Raw genomic sequence first — 20,238 nt, 5'->3', positions numbered from 1 at the left:
AATGAGAACTTGAAGTGTCATCCCCCTCATCCCCCTCTTCTTTTTTCATTTTTTTTTTTAAAATAAGTGATAAAATTATTTGTTAAAAGCAAAATTAAAAAAAGATAATATAAATCTGGGACTATCTTGCCATCATGGTTAGCCACATTTCCATTTCTGCATAATTGCAACTGCTTATGTGTATTCAAAACTTGAAGTCTTCTGATTTTTTTCCTAAATTTCTGAAAGTGAAATTGTTTACATTGAGTCCAAGGAGTGACAAAATTTGTTTGTGATAATAATGGCCTTGGAACTGGTATTTTTGGTAGTATAGTTAAATATTGTACTCACTTTTTCAACTACTGCTGAACAGCTCCTTTTTGAGAATTGATTTTGTTTTTCTCTTCTGGCTTTTGATTTTTCTCTAGATTACTGCAGTCTCTAGAAAGTGCAAATTTGCTTCAGAAAAATATTATTGAGACGTGATTTCTGAACCTTAATGTTAAATATAGAGTTTGTTTCCTGCATTTTTCTTAAAATTTCCTGTTTGTAGGTAAAATTGTTTAAAAACGTAGTTTTGAATGTATTAGGGACATCTATTTTAACTTTTCATTAAAATATTTTTTTTCACTGATTTCCATTTTTTATGTAGTGCTGTGTATGTTTCCAGTGTTCCATACTTCCACTGAGGAAAATTTTATTGGAATGAATAGTAGAATGCATTAATAGCTCTGCAGAAATTTCTCGAGGCTAGATGGAAATGACAGAGGTAGATCTTGTGTGGAGTTAGAAAGCTCTCTATGTGAAGCTCTACCTATTGTGGCTGACCTCCTTGAAGAAGGGTGATTTAACAAAGGTGTTGGGAAGAGCATTTTATATTAACTGAAAAATTGAATACACATTATTAATGTTAAGCTCAGGAGCAGCTCTTGGTGTCTATATAAAGCTCTAAGTAAATGTGAATTTCCTTACTTAACTACAATAAAAAATATCTGTATATTGCTTCTGCGCATACAATTATCAGCCTAAACGTATCTCTGTTGAGATACCTTGTGGGTCTTTTTAATATATCTGGGTGTTTCCTTCTATTATTGTTATGCATTAATAGCTACAAATGTGTAAGCTGTGATTCCAAAGATAATTTGTACAATTAAACTTTGTCCTAGTATTTTTGCTAGAATTCTGTAATTATCTCCATTTTTTTAATGCAGACTAAGCTGCAGTGGCTGTGTGAGGAAGTGAAGGAGAGAGAAAGTAAGGAAAAAAAGCTGCGACGCTACTTACTGCAGAGCCAACAACATCTCGAGCACTTTACACAGCTGAAGGAGTCTGAACATCAGTCTCTCTTTAAACAGATAAAAAAGCAAGAACAACTTTTGGAGGAAGTTCACAGAGAGAAGAGAGGTATGCTGCTAGTTGTCTTTTTGTTAAAAGGAAGATTTAAAAAAGATACTAGTTATTATTTCTGTGCATTCAGATGTAATAACTAGTTGATAAAATATAAATCCTTCTGTATTGCCCAACAGAGTAAGACAAGCTTTGATTCTAATTAAAGTGAATGACATTATATATAGAATACTACATATGAATAGTTTTCTCCCTCTATTCGGTTTTAATTCTTACTCTGGAGCATGACAGGATTGGTGCTAGCATCCATACCATCTGTGTTTATAGTGAAAGGAAAACACAAATCAAATTTTACTGATTGTTGTAAATTTCTGGTGAGAATGCACCTCACTATCTCAAGCCAAGTGCCAGTTTTAAGTCTCAGTTTCAGTACTTGTAGCTTTCTATTTTATCGTTTTCTTGGAGATTGACTTTGAGCAGTATGCTTTTAGGAGTAGATAAACATACTTTCAGCATGAGCTCCCTTCTTGTGCCGAGTGCTTCATGAAAACAAGGAAATCTTAGTCTTTCATCATCCTGCTTTTCATATGCATGCAAGCTCACTTACACTTACTTGTAAGTTAATGAAACGTATTTATTCAGTGAAGGGTATTCTGATAGTAAACCAGAATATTACAGCAAACTCAGAACATAAATCTTGTACAGTGCACCTTTATTTTCATCTTCAAAAACAGTTTATTTCACTATCAGAATACTTTGGTAGTTACAAAGAATGTAAAAGTAGATTTTTGTTATACCAAAACTTAGGTGAAATGTAAAATTCTGAAGCATAGTCTTGGTCAATAATAAACCATATATTGCTGAGTTGAGCCTGTAGGTTTTATAGACACTTCCTAATTTGTGAAAGTTTTTCTAAAGATATTTGTTATTTACTGTCATGACTGCTTTTAAAAGAGAACTCCATGTCTTCATTTTTTTATCAGAAACTTGGAAAATTAACTAGAAATTACACCCTGTCTGCATACTCATACATCATGGATGTGGACAAAACCAGAATCAACCATTAAGAATGCATGCTTCCATAGGAGGCTCAGGAAAAACCTTATCACTCTCTACAATCACCTGAAAGAAGGGTATAGCAAGGTGGAAGTCAGCCTCTTCTCCCAGGTAACTAGTGACAGGACGAGCCTTAAGTTGTTCTAGGGGAGATTCAGGTTGGATATTAGAAAACGTTTCTTCTCAGAAAGGGTGGTAATGAATTGGAACCGGCTTCCCAGGAAAGTGATGGAGTGACCATCCCTTGGAAGTGTTCAAGAAACGTGTGGATGTGGCCCTTAGGGAGTTCGTTTAGCGGTGATGAATTGATGGTTGGACTAGATGATCTTAGTGATCTTTTCCAACCTTAGAGATTCTATCATTCCACTAATAACTGGTAATAATTTTCTGTACCTAGATACCATTATCTAAAAGAATAATGGTCAAGTAAAAAGCATAATGTAGCTGATGAAAGGAATACAGTAACAAAGGAATTGGAGCAAGAAGTTTTTGTATGGGAAGAAGACACGGAGTGAATCTCTTATGAAGAAATTAATTTCAACCATTAAGGCTTAATGTTATCACAGAATTACCAAGGTTGGAAAAGACCTCCAAGATCATCCAGCCCAACCATCCACCTACTATCAATATTTCTCCACTAAACCATGTCCCTTAGTGCAACATCTAAACATTTCTTGAACACCTCCAGGAATGGTGACTCAACTACCTCCCTGGGCAGCCCATTCCAGTGCCTGACCACCCTTTCAGAGAAGGAATTTTTCCTAAAATCCTATCTGAATCTCCCCTGGCACAGCTTGAGGCCATTTCCTCTAGTCCTATTGCTAGTTACATGAGAGAAGAGGCCAAATCCCACCTTGCCACAACCTCCTTTCAGGTAGTTGTAGAGAGCAGTAAGGTCTTCCCTGAGCCTCCTCTTTTCCAGACTAAACAATCCCAGTACCCTCAGCTGCTTCTTGTAAGGCTTGTGCTACAGAATCCTCACCGGCTTTGTTGCCTTCGTTATCTCAAGGCTTGTGCTGAACGTTTTGAGAATAGTAATTCTCTTCTGTGTGTGCATGTGTATATTTGCTCTCTCTTTCCAAGGTACTATCCCAGCAGAAGAGCAAGTCTCTGAAGGCATCAGAAAAATATGGATAGCTGGGTATCTTTCTAGCAGAGCTAGGAGGAAAATGATTAAAGAAAAAAGAAATGGTCTCCATAAAAGAAAAAAAAGGCAAACAGAGAAGCCAATGCATGTAAATGATCACTGAGAAAACAGGCTAGTTGACAAAGGTTTCAGGGATCAGAATTTCCATATTGAAAAAGATTTTTTTCATATGTTTTCTTTTAAAATTTTGTTCTGGCCTTTATTCAGAACTCAGTACTAATAATGACAAGCCAGTTATTTTGTCAAAATACTATATTTTGTTTTTTTAGTCATTTTGTATTTAGATTTGATGTAGATTCACATCAGAGTCAGCTTTTAAGTAAGTTTATTTACAGCTTCTGGTGGCTGTCTTAATTATTGTTGAAAACGTTTTGTGAAATACTGAAACAAAAATAAAACAATAGCAAAAAACCAGTAACAGTAACAAATAAAAGCAAAGCATTTTTTGTAAATATTTTGTAGAAAGATACAGATTATTTTCTTTACAGGAGCAGTAAGATCCTGTCAGGATTTTCCACCTCCGCTTACAGAGAACACTGATAGAGAACATGCTTTGATCTTTCAGGCTTGAATGTTTCCATTGTTGTCCTTCATTGCATTAAAATGTTATTTCCAAGACACTGACATAATATTAATACAGTTTTGGTGCTCTTTTGAATAATTATCTGCTAAGATGATCTCCCTCAGGCCTTATCATAATTTTTGATTTAAGTGCATAGTAAGATAAAGAAAACCTTATTTACTTTTAAATTCTGTTGTACTTATTTTATTCAGGTTTTCTCGAAAATTCATATCCCGCATTTTAATTTTAAGCTATAAGCAAAGCTAGAAGTAAATACTGAACTGACAAGAGCGGTCAAAATTAATGCTATTCAATAAGCACAAAATATAGTATGTAATCTTATGCTTTCCATTTATAGAGAGCATTCATTTCTTCCTTGCAAATATGCACAATCCAAATTGAGAAGAGATCAGGGAACTAACTTGTTTTGGCTGCTTTAATAGATTTTACCTAATCATCCCCCTTGAAATCTTCATTTAAAAGGATTCCTAAAATATTATTTTTTTTTATGTGTTTAAAGATAATGGAGCTTTTAAAGTTTGGTTATTCTGCTTATAGGAAAATGATCAAGACTGCTTGTTGGTAAATAGAAGCTACTTTGTTGATTCATTACAATTGTTTTCTTGAGATATAATTTGATTCCAGGTTGTCTGAGATGTTTCTTAAGTTCTGAAACTTTGCTTTTGTGGTTTATTGGTTTTGTGGTTTGTTTGTTTTTGTTTTTTTTATGTGGTTTTTGGACAATGCCACAAAACCTGTGTTGGAGGATTGGAAGAGGGAAGCAGTAATTTCCATTTACAAAGCCAATTAATTAGGTTCACTTTAAGCATAGTCTTCGTGAGTGCAAATTTGATTTATTTAATCATATTCTAATTTGATTTGGTCTAATAGGCAACGAGCTTCATAAATACAGATTAAGATATGATTTTGCCTAGTAGCAATGTATTTATGTAGTTTTAGCCGCTGTAGTGTCACAGGCCTTCCAGTAGCAGGTCCTCCACTTTTAATAGTATTCAATGCTTTAGAATAAACCTATAGAATGAATAATTAGAAACATGGAATTAAAATACAACAGAGAGTTACCACAGGTAATCTGAGACCAGCTTCCTAATATTTCTTTCATTTGATGAGGCAGCTGGTGGTTACTAAGCTAACTGATAATTTTAGTAGATAACAGCCTGTATTACACTCACCTATGTAGGAAATTATTAAATAAAAGAACTATGAATTAGATTAAGGAACATGCTACTCTGAGGGACAGATGGGTAGCTGATGAAAGGGATGGTTAGTTAGTCCTCCTTTGTAGTTGTTGGTCTGTGTACTCATTTTTTGTCATCAATGAGTTTAGAATGAAGAGCTAATAATAGGATAATAAAACTTGGAGCCTTAGAAGATTTGCTGATACATAGAGGAAGTGCATCATGGGATGACTTAACTTCTTTTACCTGGTGCCTAAGAAGGACATTGCATTTATTGCTTATTTGTACCTTTATTTATATCAATTTTGAATTTGAATCACTGCGCTACAGATTTTTAATAACAGTGCATGTGACAGTGTATGCAAGAATAATGGACTTACCATCTCCACGTGAATTTAATTTGCCTGTTTCAAAGTCTTTTCAACATAGTCTTTTTTTTAATTTGGATGACTGACTTTCATTCAACAAATCAATTATTTTAAGTTGGTAGAAGATAGAGAAATAATAGAATTCATGTATGTTAATGTGAGATCCAAAAACATGATTCACGAAGTGAAGCATTTAAATGTTTAGAAAGTGTTCTTTTTTTCCTCTAACTATGTTCTAAGACAAAGTATGGCTATTTAAAATTCAAATACTTTTACAAAAAGCCCAGTTTTTAACCGTGTTGCAGCTAATAGAGTGTGAACTTCTAGATATAAGTAACTTGGAAAAGAAAACTGGAAAAGCTGTTTTCCCAAAGAAGGAGAACGCAATGGTTAGAGAAAATAAATAAAATAATGGAAGAAGTCATTCTTAGGGAATACAAAGACAGTCAGTAGTGACGCTATGGGTAAAGCCCAGATGCAGGCGTAAAGCAAATGCATTTACTCTAATTGTTAAGAAGGCTCTCTGTTCTTTTCTGTTAAAACTATTTTGAATACGTAGTCTTTTGTCTTTTCCCTTCTTCACTGAGGCATTTATAAAATGAGGGGGAGCAGAGGGGCAGGCGCTGATCTCTCTTTGATGACCAATGATATAACTTGAGGGAATGGCATGAACCCGTGACAGGGGTGGTTCAAGTTGGATATCAGGAAAAGTTCTAAACCAAGAGGCTGGTCAGGCCTCTCTCTGTTTGAGAGCTATTATCTATCAACATATCTGTTTCTTTTAAAAATTGTGTATATGTATTTATTAGGTGAATAGAATTGACTGTAGATTTCAGACCCTGGTGCTGTTTATCTCTGTCCTCTTGTGATCTTTCCATTTTATTGTTTCTGAGATTTTACTAGCTTTGGTCATATTTGTCAGTGTGCTAGAGTACTTATAATCTTGAGTTTAGTTCTGAAAACAGCAAATCCTGTAGATGTCATGTTGTTAAAGTAGGTGATTAAAAGAAAAGGCATCTTTTTTGGGGGGGGGGGACTTTGAGCAACCTGGTCTAGAGGGAGGTGTTCCTGCCTATAGCAGAGAGGTTGAAACTAGATGACCTTAAAGGTCTCTTCCAACACAAACCACTCTATGATTCTGTCGCAAAGATTTTGTTAAATAAATAGACTCTGAAGCAAGGCCTCCATTTTAATGCTTGAGGATTTATATATATACTTAGTTATGTCTATCTAGGATGGTTTTTGATTTAACTACTGTGGAAAATGGAGATTCAAAGAGGCCATTACATTAAAGCAGACTCAAAATGTATATGAAACTTTACTTTGGCAAAGTGTTCTGCTCCAAATTATTATGATGTTTTTTTTAAGTCAGTAAGTGCAATTTATTTTAAGCTTGGAACACTAAAGCAGAAAGTGTAAACCGTTCAAAATAAAGAGATAATGCAATCCAGTGCAAATGTACTGATGATGAACAATCTCTTGCCTAAACTGAGAAAAAGTAGAAAATTGAATAGATTGTGCTTGTTGCTTGGAAAAAAGTTATAATTTTCAAAGAATCATTTATAATAAAGCCACTTTTACTACTATATAACAATGAACACTTTTCATCCTTATGGTGACTGATGATCAATGGCATGTCTGTACCAATATGATTGTACAATTTCTGTGTTCTAAACTGATATCATAAGAATTGGAGCTAATGTAAAATATTTTTAGTTGACAAATTTGTGATTTCTTATTTCCACAAATGGTAAACTGTGGAACTAAGATATAATTTGGTGCATGTTTTATTTGTTCTTATACATCTAGTTTTTGAAAATAATTTCTTTCTTTTGTTTTCTTTTCATTGGTTAATCTAGGAATTGATTATGATTTGCTGGCTTCTAATAAAGTAACTTACATGAGTTATACCACTATAGTATTGGACAGATCCAAGAACCACTCATGCTGCATTTAGTTTTGAAAGAAAGATCAACTATAATAATATCAGTTCACTGATGTAGGAACCAGCTGTAAGAAGGGCACATTGATAAGCTCTGACCTTCAGTATTTGTGTAGCTTCTTCCTTTATCTGAATCACCAATGTGACTGTAGAGTTTTAAGTCTCTGGGTTGAGATAAAGTTGTGTCAGGTCTTTTGTGCTTTAAGTTTGGTTGCATATATTTGGTACTTTTTCTGGTGTAGTGCATGTGTGGACTGGCTTCGAGTTGCATATCTCACATTATTATTTTTCCCAAACGTTACTCTTTATATTGGGCCTGTAACAATTTGTTTGTTTTGGATTAAGTGAATAGCTTTAAAGGCATCTTTGCACTGTCTCAGCATAGCCAATAAGATCCAACAGAAACAGATTTTATTCCAGAAGGTTCTAATTCTGTTGTTCTTCAGCCTAAATTTCCTAAAATACTAAGAAAGTTGGCTATAAGACACATTTGCAATATCAAACAGTTCTTATTCAATGGCAAAGATCTCAATAATTGATCAAGTTAGTTAGTAAAGAATAGGGCTGGAGGAGATGCTGCTGTAAAACTTGTTTCTGAAAAGCAAAACCAACTTTACATTTTCCTTACTTTCTTGTTTTTTTGAAAAAGGCTTAGAACCATATTTTTCTCCATTTTCATGACTCATGGAATCCAGAATTCCAAGTCTGAAAGAAATTCCCTGGTAGAAATGTTTTGTGAACAGAAGACTCATCTGACAAGTCTATTGACTGCATTGTGCTCTCACTTCTAAAATAAGGTGTCAATATTACAGATACCCTTTGGGCAGTTATTAGCGGAATTCTATGTAGTGTTCAATAGTTCAATATCCATAGCAATGTGATTTTAAATGCTCTTTTTCAGAGAGCTAGATTGTTTGTTTATGAATGATGGCACAAATAAATACAAAAGGTTTTGGAGATGCATATTTCTGTAAAAGGCAAGAACATATCACCTTACTGAACTGTCATTAGCTACATCCTTTAAATGCATGCTTCTCACCTATGTGTTCTGATCCCTTTCATTTGGAGCTAATGCAAATTTTACTAGCTCTTGGAAAATTGTATACTGTATTAAACTTCATTGCTCACTTTATAAACTGCATGATAAAGCTTTGATCTTCACTCAGATTCTGATTATAAGCATATAATTTTAACTTATTTCAATAACTGGGCTATTTACATAATAGAATCACAGTGCAAAACATTATTGGAGAGTTAAAGCTTAAACCTTTACTTTAGGCTCAGGCGCGTTAATGTGTTTTTGTGTGTTGTCTTACACAATGTAAAAAACACAAGGGAAGACAAATTTGGCAGTTTATTAAGATTGGTAAGGGATATCAACACCTTACATAAATAGTATGAATTTTCAGCACTTTATTGCAGAAATTCAGAAAGTAGTTTCCTGTAGCGAGATTGCAGGTGACAAGACCAGATCAACATATATTTTAATATATATGTCATAACAGTTACATGCTTTAAGGGCATACGCAGTGGGCAACACTTAATATCTGCATGGTCTCTATCTGTCACTCTTCATTCCTGATACTGTTCAGAATTCATTACTGACCTAGGAGATGTGCCACCTATTAAAGCCACTTTATTTTTTGTTGGTTTATTTTTTGTTGGGTTTTTGTTGGTCAGTGTACTTTACAAAGTGTGTTTTAAGAGGCATTCATAATAAAATATCAAGCATTTTATCAGCCTTGCAGACTTCTGTGCATTCCTACCATTTTGTTGAGACTAAAGCAAACATAATGCAACCATGATGTAAATAGAAGAATTAGATGTATGGGATGTACAGTGTGCTCTCCTCTCCTTACTTACAGGGGCATTTTTATAGGATTGTGACAGATTGTGTGCCACTTCTTTGTTAAATGATAATTGAATGTCTCTACCTGTAGAAATTACAAAGCACTGGGAGAATGGGAAAACAATTCTCAAATAAACACAGCCATTTTGCATCTCTTGTAACTCTTGTAATATTTTCCATGTCTGTCTGTGAGAAAAATGATTTTACTATAAGTTTATACTGCTCATACTAGATAGTCATTTTTCCATGTAATCTCCATTCTGAGAGCAGTAACCTCTTACCTTTTTACTCTGAGAAAAACAGCTGCATATTTTTTTATGAAATCTACTTATTAAATGCTTTTCTCAGAAAAATTTATTAAAAATTTGTAGTATAGCCTTTTCCTTATGATAGCATGGAAAGAATAATACATTATTGCATTTTGAATTTTCAAAATAGGGTTTTCGATAAAAAGTGAATTGTCACCAGTTAAAATATTTTCCAGTTGAGTTGGTTTCCATGTGTTTCCATGTGACAGTATAACAACAGGATTGTCTGAGCAAGGAAAAACATTAAAGCCAAGCTAGAGCTGAGAATTTAGGAATTCCTGAGGGTTACGGTTAAGGCTTTCTTTCTAATTGCCAGTTTACAGCTTCTTTCTCTAAATCTCATGTTGGGAGCTAAGGTGCTATGTAACTGCTAGTTGGATTAATTGTGTTAGCTGATGGTTATTTAATTATGACGAAGGAACTTCTATGAATTTTGGAAAGTTCTCTGTGTTGGTGGGACTCAGTGACTTCTGTGTGTGTTGAAGTAAATGTTTTCTTAGAAGATCCTTGGGACATATTGATAACGTTGGGCCACCAAGTAGAATTAACAGCTTTGTTTCAGTATTTGTCAAGGACAGAGTCTCATAAAGCTGTACATTTTTGTGTGGGCTGTGAATTAAATTGCCCAGGCAGCTAAAATGTCTCAATTTTTCTGAGATGGTAGGGAAATTTAATGTTAGGATCAACACCTTTGGGCTTTGTATCTTACTTGCTGTCCTCTGCTGAAAATGTTGTAAAGGACTTGTTTGTTCTTCAAACAGCTCACTGAAGAAATACCTTTCTAAGCTCCAGTCATTTACTCGTCTCAAGTAACAACTGTCCTCAGCTAGAAAACCTTTCTGTGTTGCAGCTGTTTGCCTTCCTCAGTTTGCCCAGTTCCTGCAATTCGTGTGATTTATGCTAGCTGCTTGAGAAAACTTGTTACCTTTGCTTGACTTGCCCTTAGCTGTTAGATCCAAGATCAGTTCTCTGTATTTTTGGGTATTAAAATATGCAGCTGCCTTTCAAATGTAGCCAAAAGGAAATTTGCTGATATGCATAAATATGTTTGGGATAATAAACATCAGAAAAAGAAAAACCTAGGATATTAAGTCAGAGAACTCACTCAAGAAAGTGGCATTCAATTTCCTGTTTTGTCATTTATATATGCCATACCATAATTTTTATGTAGCTGTCTATAAACATATCAGCATAATTTTCTAAAACAAGAAATGACAAATTATCTTTTCATGCTTGCACTTGTGAATGAAAACAAATTAAGTTTCTGTTTCTTTCTGTGCACTTCAAGGAGGTTTTATTCATCATCAGAAAGGAGATGTTTCTGCATTCAGGAGAGAATTGTAAAAATTATGTACTATATGCAGTGACAAAAAAGAATGTTCAACTGTATTTTCTGCCTAAAACAGCAACAATTCTGATGACTTGACTTTGAGAATATTTCTTATCATATTTTGTTTTATGTAATGCTGATTTTTTTTTTTCCTCTGAGGACAGTTTAATATGTTTTCTAATAAAAAATATGCAGAAAAAAAGGCCATTGATCAGTTAGCCTGGGTAGCTCTGCATTGTATCCAGAGGCATGATAGCAGCTCATACACTAAAGTCTAAAATAATCATGAGTTAGAATCATAGAATGGCTCAGGTTGAAAGGGACGTTAAATATCATCTAGTTCCAATACCACTGCAATGGGCAGGGACATCCCTCACTAGATCGAAAGTTAGTGGGTCAGACTACAGTATCACATTCAGCTAGGCCAGTAATGTCTTGCTGCAGACAAAAAGCTAAATTCTTCCTTCCCTATCACTCCTACTGATATTACTTACTCCTTCCCTTGTTTTGTGTTTGCTTATCATGCAGCTCCTTTGCAGCCATTTTTTCCCCCAGTATAAACTGTTCCTGTTGTAATAAACTTGATTGCCCCTTGTGAATGTCCAGTGAATATTACAGCCAGGACGAAGTATGTTTAAGAAATGCAGGACGAGAAGCAGAGAGCAAAGAGACCTCCATGCCTTTTAGCAAATGCAGTTTATGATGGAATCTGGCTACATAATGTAGAACTGGAGCACTTAGTACCAGCAGCACTTCAGCTGAGTTTACAGTAGCTTCTGTTCTACACAATAGAGTCAAGTCATTATTGAAACACTGGCATTAAGGTTTTAGAAGCATGGATAATATTCACAAAGTATTTAGTGATAGTAATTCTGCAAGGAAATGGTATCTGCATTTACTTACAATTCAGTGATTCACATGTCAACAAGTGGTTGCTGAATGGAAAGGCAAAACCTAGTATGTTTATTCACATCATTTTTGCTAGTACTTTTTGTGGTGTATGGAAGATCGCATTTACCTCATCACAGAGATAACCTGTGGCTAAATGTGTTTTTTAAAAGAGTGTCTATGCTTTCTCAGAAAGAAACTTGAAATCTGTGCAGTTGATGCTATTCAAGTTACCAAAACCAAATATAAAAATATGGACTTTCCATGAAGTGCTGGTGGTTATCTTGACTGATATATTTTTATTTCATCTTCTAGTGGAGATTCTGCTTTTAAAATGTTGTCAAATTCACACTCCTGCAAACCTGTAGAAGAAAATTACAGCTATTCATCAGTCTTTTATAGAGTTGAATATATCAGTGTGATTTCTAACAACTATTTACTAACTTGATTTACAGCATCTTTACCTAACATGCTTTTAAAGCAATGGAAATATCCCTTTTTTAACCTTTGCAGGGTCAGAAAACTTGTGTGAGAGTGGCCTTATGTGAAGGACGTCTGTGCTCGCCCAAATTAAAAAAAAAAAAAAAAAAAGGCTAGTAACTGCTTCAGGTCAAGTTACTATTATTCTTTCCTTTACAGTAACCTTGGGACACCAGTATCAAAGAGATCTCTCTTACTTCTCTTTTACTGTGATAAGTCCTATTTGACATTTTCTTTGATTACTTCAGCCAATAATTTGTGTATTTCAGCCATTGCAAAAAATCAGTTAAGCAGGATATTTCCCATTTACTTTGACATTTTCAGTGTGACTTATGTTGCCTTTAAGTTTCTTGGATGTCAAAGTAATTCTAAATTCAGTTGACCTTCATGTCCTCCTTTGTTTGTCGTCCTCCTTTTTTCTCTAATGAGAAGTTCTGCATAGTTTCAAGTGAGAAGACAGTTTTGTGACTTTAGTCAGAAATTGCCAGCATAAGGAGATGAAAGAGTTGGAGACTTTACTTTGTATTTTGATATGCATTTCAGTAAAGATCCGAAATAAAAGCGTTGCAACTTCAAATTGGGTATTTCTTATTAAATATATGTGTATGTATTAATGTGTGTTCTGTTGTGGACATGTATCCTTGGTAATAAGCAAGGTGAAGTTTGGAACTCCTTTCCCTGGTAGTGAAATTCAAATAATATTTTAATATATTTAATGATGCTAAGAATTTTTTCCCATGAAGAAAGTTCATTGTTTGAGGTTTGGATTTTGCGTTGATTAAATGTTGAAGTGCAGTTACAGAATAATATTCCTAGCTAAGGCTCCCATCAGAGGGGAGGACATGGACAGCAGCAGTACTGTTTTTCCTGCTTTATTCTGTCAATTTTACATACTTACCTTGAGCATTTCAAGACAACCATATTTGGCTTGTAAAAGTGATAACATCAATTTCACATAATGTTCTGTATACTGAAAATGTGTATGTGAAAAATCTAAAGTTTAGCATTCAGATACTAGTACTATGAACTTTGCTTACGGCAGGAGACATCTTCACTGTTTTGTAATGCATTGAAATTTTGTATGGATTCTTAAAGTATTAACTAGCACTTGTGAATTCTAAGTTAGACACCGTAATAGTTCAGAAAAAGGTAGATACAGAGAGGTTAGAAGTAACGAGAATAGCTTATTGGGACAAACGAAAGTTTTTTGTACAAATAGGGAAATACAGGGCAGGACAGCACTGGAGATGTGATCATGGAAAAGGTGCATTAAAAAAAAAAAAAAAAAACAGAAAAACTCCCTAAGCCTCAGGGAGTAGGGAATCTGAACTTGTCTCTCAAATTCAGGTGCCTTTTTTCCTCTCTCTGTTATGATTGTGGGTATTGTTTCAGGTTCATGCAAACGAACACACCATTGTAGATTTAAGAAACTACTTTCAAGTTCCTTAGCAAAAATAATAGTGTTTAATGAAAAATGAATTCATTAAAAAAAAAAGCCACCAAATTTTCTGTCATGTATATTCCTTTCCTAATACTCTATTACTAAAGACTACAGCAGCTAATACTTTGCTAGAGTTTATTAAGGCACAGAATTTAGCAAAAGCGAATGCCTTTTCTTATACTGGTACTCCATGTTTATGACGGTGCTGTTGATCTAGATACAGATAAACAGTTAATTCATCCATGCTGATTATGAGCACTGCAGTCATTGCAGTGGTGGTATCTGAATTATAATATTTAAAGACTGTGTAATGTGATCAGTGTTAATGTAACCATTTGCTCATATGTTAGAAAGCTGATACAAGTATTAAAATTCACTTGAGGCTTTTCAAGTTTAGCAGAGCTGCACATAAAAAACCCAATCAAATGCAGTGACCATTGAGTTTGGCCATGACTACTACTAACCTTCTGAAAATAATATATGTTAAAATTTGTCCCTGCTTCATCTTCATTCACAAGTTAAATATATCACTGTAATTTTTTTTGTTCATCAGTTCAATATTCTTAAAAATGTGCAATACCTAGATGAAATAGGGAATTTTTGCATTAAAAAAAATCTATGTTCATAAACAGTGTGCAGCTGGAAAAGCTGTTAAAAGGTCATTTATATTTCAAGGAATATTTTTTCATTTATTATTACTGTAATATGTTCTGCAAATGTTCTAAAATAATTTATGACCTGAAGACCGCACAGCCTAAATACTGAAAAAAGGGGAAAGTATACGATAGCTGAGAGACTGTAGTCGGGAGATCTGGAGAATCTAGTGGGAGTGTGATATTTCATTTTTATTCTGTTTACCTTTTAATTTCATACTTGTATTTATTATTTAGATTTATATTAAACCTGTGAATATGATGGGGATGTACTAGCAGAATAGCAATACTTTATATTTTGGAAGTACTGTATTTTGTAGTCAAGTGATAGTTTTGTAAAAGAATATCTCACTTAAGTTTATACAAGCACATTACGGAATGCTTTTAATTTATGGGCCTTGTTCTTTACTAGCAAAAATTAAGTTTCTAATAAATACATATTTCTGTAGAGTTCTTTTAAGATGATGTTTTTATATAGAAATCCCCTTGGTGGTTTACATGCACTATTTCAGTTAGTCATTTGAAGCGAGTCTCAATACTGTTTTATGTCTCAGTTGTATTCAGTGCCAGGATGATTTGTAGTGTCCAGCTTGACTGCGCAGATGTCCAGACTTGCTGTAACACCTTCTAGTATCCAGTGTTCTTGGGTCTGTGTCAGGATACTGTGAAGCCATTCACCAGAACCATTCTAACACAGGTACAGGGCAAAACTGCAGATCTGCCTGGGCTAGCCATAAACATATGTATTGTGAATTTTTTTTTTTTAAATAATTCACTTAGAAACAGCTTAATTCACCCCCCTCCCCCCCAAAATAGTCCCTTAATGTCAGAATCATTGTGAGAAGGGAAGACCTTGTAAGTGGCATAATATATGATTAAACTTTGCTCTGTAGTTATATTCTAGATAAGTAATTCTTAATTGAGAGAAACTGGTTTATGCAGGTGCTTGAAAATTCCCTCATGCTTGATGAAAATCTGCTTGGCTGCCTGGTGCACTTGCAGGAATGTTGCAGCATCCGTTCAGCAGCTCTCTGGGAAACGTATCTGAATGATGATTGAAAACCACAGGGTGTGTATTTGAAGTCAAAACGATTAGAAAGACTTGAAATAAATCTATTGCAAGTTTTGATAAAAGTAATTTTAAAAGGTATCTGCTTAAGTGATTTCTCAAGAGCTTGTCCATAAGTTTGTGAAAAGTAAAGTACAAGTTTTCAAGGTTGCAAACCTGGGGAAATCAAAAATAGCTTTATTACTGTATAACAAATTCCTGACGTGTTTTGCGGAAGAGCTCATTTTAGCTTGATGGAACAAAAATGTGTGTTGACACTACTCTCCAAACTGCTGTTAATTTCTCGCAATAACCTAGGTTCCTTGTTCTGATGCCACATTGTAGAAGTATTGAGTCCTTTGAGTACCATAACATGGTTTTGCAAAGCTTGCGTAATGGCCTTCCTCATTGATTGACCCAGCTAATTTTGAAGTCTGTTTCTTTAAAACATGCAGTTATGTTCTTTTAAATATGCAGTTTGTTAAAAATGCTTAACATTGTATTTAGAAAGTTTTTATTTTTCAAATAAAATTATAGTTTCACTAGGTAGCTAATTACGTGCTTTCAATTTCACAGGTGGTAGAACTAACTCAGAGAATCAAATTCCTAATATACAATATATACGTTCCTATTATTATTACACCAGAGATAAATTTTACTCAGGGAAATTAGTGGTGAGATTCATTTTGAAATTGCTATCTAAATGGAGGTGGCTACATTTAAGCTACTTGGCTGAAATCCCATTACAGTCAGTCAAAATCTAGTGGGGCTTAGGAAGCTATTCTGCCAACCACAGTGGCTCACAGACAGATGTTTTTAGTGCTATATGAACCCATACAGCTTCCTGTGTAATGTGTAGCTTTTTCAGAGGGCTGAGAGTATCTTGCTTAGCTTACAGTATCTTAGCTATGTATGAGGAATGGAATTGAAGTGCAAATGTCAAATTCAGTGTAAACAAGTCTTACATGTTTTAGAGTCCTTGGACTCTACAGCTATATACTTGTGTCTATAAGAAGAACTAATTTTGTATACACATCTGTATTTGTGATGCCTTCTTTGGTGAGACAGACTGTGAATTGGCAGATACCAAATCATAATTTGTTCAGTGTCTTTCTGAAATAAACCTCTTATTTTTAATTCAAATTTGTCAGGATGTTGCTCGAGGTTGTATAGAGTCAATATCTTGTTTCCCAGCGTATTTCTCCCAGGGTAGGGGTAAAGGAGTTGAACTACTTTTTTCCCATTTTAGACTGAGTTCTAAATAACAGCAAATCTTAACTTACAGAATATATTTAATAGTGTCTAGTTTAATATTTGCAAAATTTTGCAACGTATTATGTTTCTGTATCGGACAGACTGTGAAAGGTGGTCATTGCTATGGAATGTTTTAAATCATGACTTTTGTATTTCCTGGAATTTTGATTGGATAAATCGAAAGCGCTGTGGTGTAATGTCAAGGATCTCAGCCTGTGTTCACTGATGCCAGAGCTAACTGAGAGATAAACCTTAGATGATTTGTCGTTTAACCATTGTTAATAATTTTGTAGAATTATACAAAAGTATGATCCTTAATTTTTCACACAATATTCTGAATCAGCTCTCAATTTTGAGTGTTATTAATACAACTGATATATATTTGATTTTTTGGAATCGTTTTAGCTTATAACTCATTGTAGGATTATGTACTTCTTATTCAGCTAAAAACAAAAATGGAAATATGTTGATAAATATATTCATTTGTAAAAGCCATTTCTCTTGTCTTTTTCCATTCTGGGGAAGAACCATCGATGCCTGAGGCAGCATTTTTAGTGCTTTTCCCTTATTGCTGATTCTTCCAGACAATCTATAAATTGATGCTCTGTGCTCCATGAAAATGAAGATATATTACTTACAACCTTGTGGTTACCTTAGACCTTTTCATTGTAATGTTATTTTCTGAAACTGAATATCTAAAGCTTTTTTACATAAGAATTTAAATATGGGAAATATTTTACAATTTTTAAATCAACAGAACTTTTGAGGTCAAGTAGGCAAAAATATATTGTCATTAAGAGTAGGCATATTTAAAAGAACGCTGAAGTGTGCTGCATTTTTAAGTAACTCTTTTGCAAAGCTACTTAATATACGTTGCTTTAATATCTATTTTTTTTCTTTAGCTTTGTTTTTTTTTCAGATGAGGCATTAAACGGAATCATGAGTTTTGATGCAAAATTGTTTCTTAAATATATGGTCATAAATGGCAGCTGTATAAAGTAGGAATATACTACCAGTTAAATTGCATCACTTCAATACCTATCTGTCCTTCTGGTGCAGATTTTTGTGAAGTATTCTGCAGGATAGACAGTTTAGGCAATGGTGCAGTATAGGAAATTTATTCTGGAGATAGCTAATTTCAGATAGAGACCTTTCAAGTCTAGAGACCGTTAGCAGAAGTTATTTCAGTTTAAGTTTTATAAAACTTCTTCAAAAATAACCTTGTAATAACATCCTTTTTGCTTAGAACAATAATGTCATTATGATGGAATGTCAAATAGTGCACTATAATTAAAATAAAGCAAAGTTGAGTATATGAATCTTTTTTTGGTCACATGGATTGCAGGGAGGAATCTTCTATTTCACACACCTTTTACACAAATGTATTCCTCCTTTTTTTTTAAAGCTAGTACTACAATATTAATTTTTACCAATTCAATTACAATACTGAAATATACTCAAGGAAGTCTTACAAGGCCGCCACTTTTCAAACCCACATTCTGTCACTAACTAATGTTGATGGCAGTACATTTAGCTACAGTAATTTACATGGCAGTTGAATCTTGTACTGAAAAGCATACCAGAGGATATAATAAAGAAAAACATGAACACGCCAAAGAAAAGTGAACAAAGTTATTTTATTAAAGAAAGGATTTGAAAGCACTGCACAGAAGCTAGGAAGAAAAAAGGCAACAGGCCTATCTCTCCAGTTGTGAAAAAAAATAATTAATTTTTTGTGTTATCCACACCCCTCTTAAAGGTCTGCTTTTTGAAAGCAAGTATCAGATAACCTGTCTGTAGTCAGAAATGAGCTATGAGAATAAAGGTAAGGGGTTTGGATGTTCAAGAAGAGGCATCATAGTGAGGGAAAGAAAAACAAAGATAAGAGAAGTAAAGAATAGAAGGCAAATCTATGTTAGAAGAATGTTTTAAGTAGCTATTATTGACCTTATCGCCAATAACTAAACTATATGCATTTATTGGCAGTCTTTACTTCCTAAGTACTTTCAGTTGGATGCTGAAGGAATTATCAGTCAGAATTCTGCAGAGTGAATTTCTTCACTTTCTTCAATTCAAATCTATAAATACTAAAACAGTGATTTAACTATATGGAAGTAAGTCCTGTAATTAATTAATCAAACTATCATTTTTTTGAGTGTTTAGTAGTGCCCCCAACAGCCCATGCTTGGAAATCACTGTATCACTGATACACTTCATCAATTAGTGTAATCAGGTTAAAAGGAATGTTGTGCCAAACAAAACACCTCACTGACTATTTTACATAGAACTTTTTCTGTCAGACTATAAGACTAAGACAAGAAGGTAAATTTATGGGTTCCATTTTTTATTTTACAGAGCTACTAGAGAAGTTGCTCAGAAGAGAGGAAGAAATGAGAGCTCTCCAGGTACACCTATAATATAATTAAGTAGCTTATTAATTTGAAGGGCAATGAAAAATATAGCTGTATCTTGTATCTTAAATTCAGCATGGGGAATGCATGCACTAAACACAGATCTGATAGCTAATAAGACTCATAGTTGAGTTTCTCCCCACAATTAAGTTGCACATTAGAGAAGATTAAAGTACTTAGCATTCTTCAATTAATCAATAAATCTAGTCTTTCTGTGAAGAGAATGGTTCTTTTATGTCACAGCATATACTGAAGTTGTTCTGTTCTGTCTTACTGTTGGATTCACTGAAACTACATGGAAATAGCTGTGGTGCAACTCTGAAATGCTTTAAATTCTACTTCATTGGTTGAGTTAGATTCTCCGAGTATGTTGCTTTCTTCTGAATCTCCAGATAAAACTGGAAGTAAAAGATTTGAAGTAAGTGTTTCAAATCTCTGAAACAGTCAGTGTTCATCATTACCTTCATGACGAAGAAAAGATCAGTTGATATATGCTAGAGCTTGATACAATATATTAAATCCTCATTGCATAGCATCTGTCACGTTTACTTTACATTTGTGCTTACACAGTGAGAGTCCAGGCTCAGCTCTGGAATAGTATTTAAGCGCTACAGTCAAAGAAAACATATACTCCTTTGAAATGAAAATGGCTAGGAACGCAAAACCAAACTGGAATGTCTCAGTAGTGAGACTTGGGAAGTTATAGGGGTAATACATGTTTTCTTCAGGATGCAGAGGGAAGAAAAAAAATTTAACAAAAAAACTTCAGCAAACAACACCCAGTGTGAGTATAAGAAAGCTTATACACAACATGAAGAATGTATCGGTGGGGGAGGATTCTTTAAGTGTAGTGGGAACAGAATGTTTATGAGGAAACTGAATGACTGTTAAGGAAAATGAAGTATGTATTGACCTGAGTTTTGACCATAGGAGTTTGAAGGTATGCTGACTCTGCTCGTATAATAAATATAATGCG

At 34.2% G+C, this 20,238-nt stretch overlaps 1 protein-coding gene across 10 annotated transcripts in view; it reads left to right on the top strand.

Annotated features, from left to right (window-relative positions):
* CEP128 (centrosomal protein 128) overlaps positions 1-20,238 on the top strand; it is a 96,536-nt gene that overhangs the window by 52,239 nt on the left and 24,059 nt on the right. For 7 of the 10 annotated variants that reach the window (XR_002440369.1, XM_021402506.1, XM_021402503.1 and 4 more), the window contains 2 exons: positions 1,191-1,383; positions 19,207-19,256. Coding sequence is in view for 8 of the 10 variants with exons in the window: in XM_021402506.1 (XP_021258181.1) it covers positions 1,191-1,383; positions 19,207-19,256 (243 nt within the window). In the remaining 2 variants the exon portion in view is untranslated. Of the gene's footprint in view, positions 1-1,190; positions 1,384-15,103; positions 15,308-19,206; positions 19,257-20,238 lie in introns of those variants that run through there. The other 3 variants (XR_002440370.1, XM_021402510.1, XM_021402509.1) reach the window with 2 other exon arrangements.

This window comes from Numida meleagris, chromosome 6 (genome assembly GCF_002078875.1).
Source record: "Numida meleagris isolate 19003 breed g44 Domestic line chromosome 6, NumMel1.0, whole genome shotgun sequence".
Lineage (NCBI taxonomy): Eukaryota > Metazoa > Chordata > Aves > Galliformes > Numididae > Numida > Numida meleagris.
This window is presented reverse-complemented; position numbering and strand designations above follow the sequence as displayed.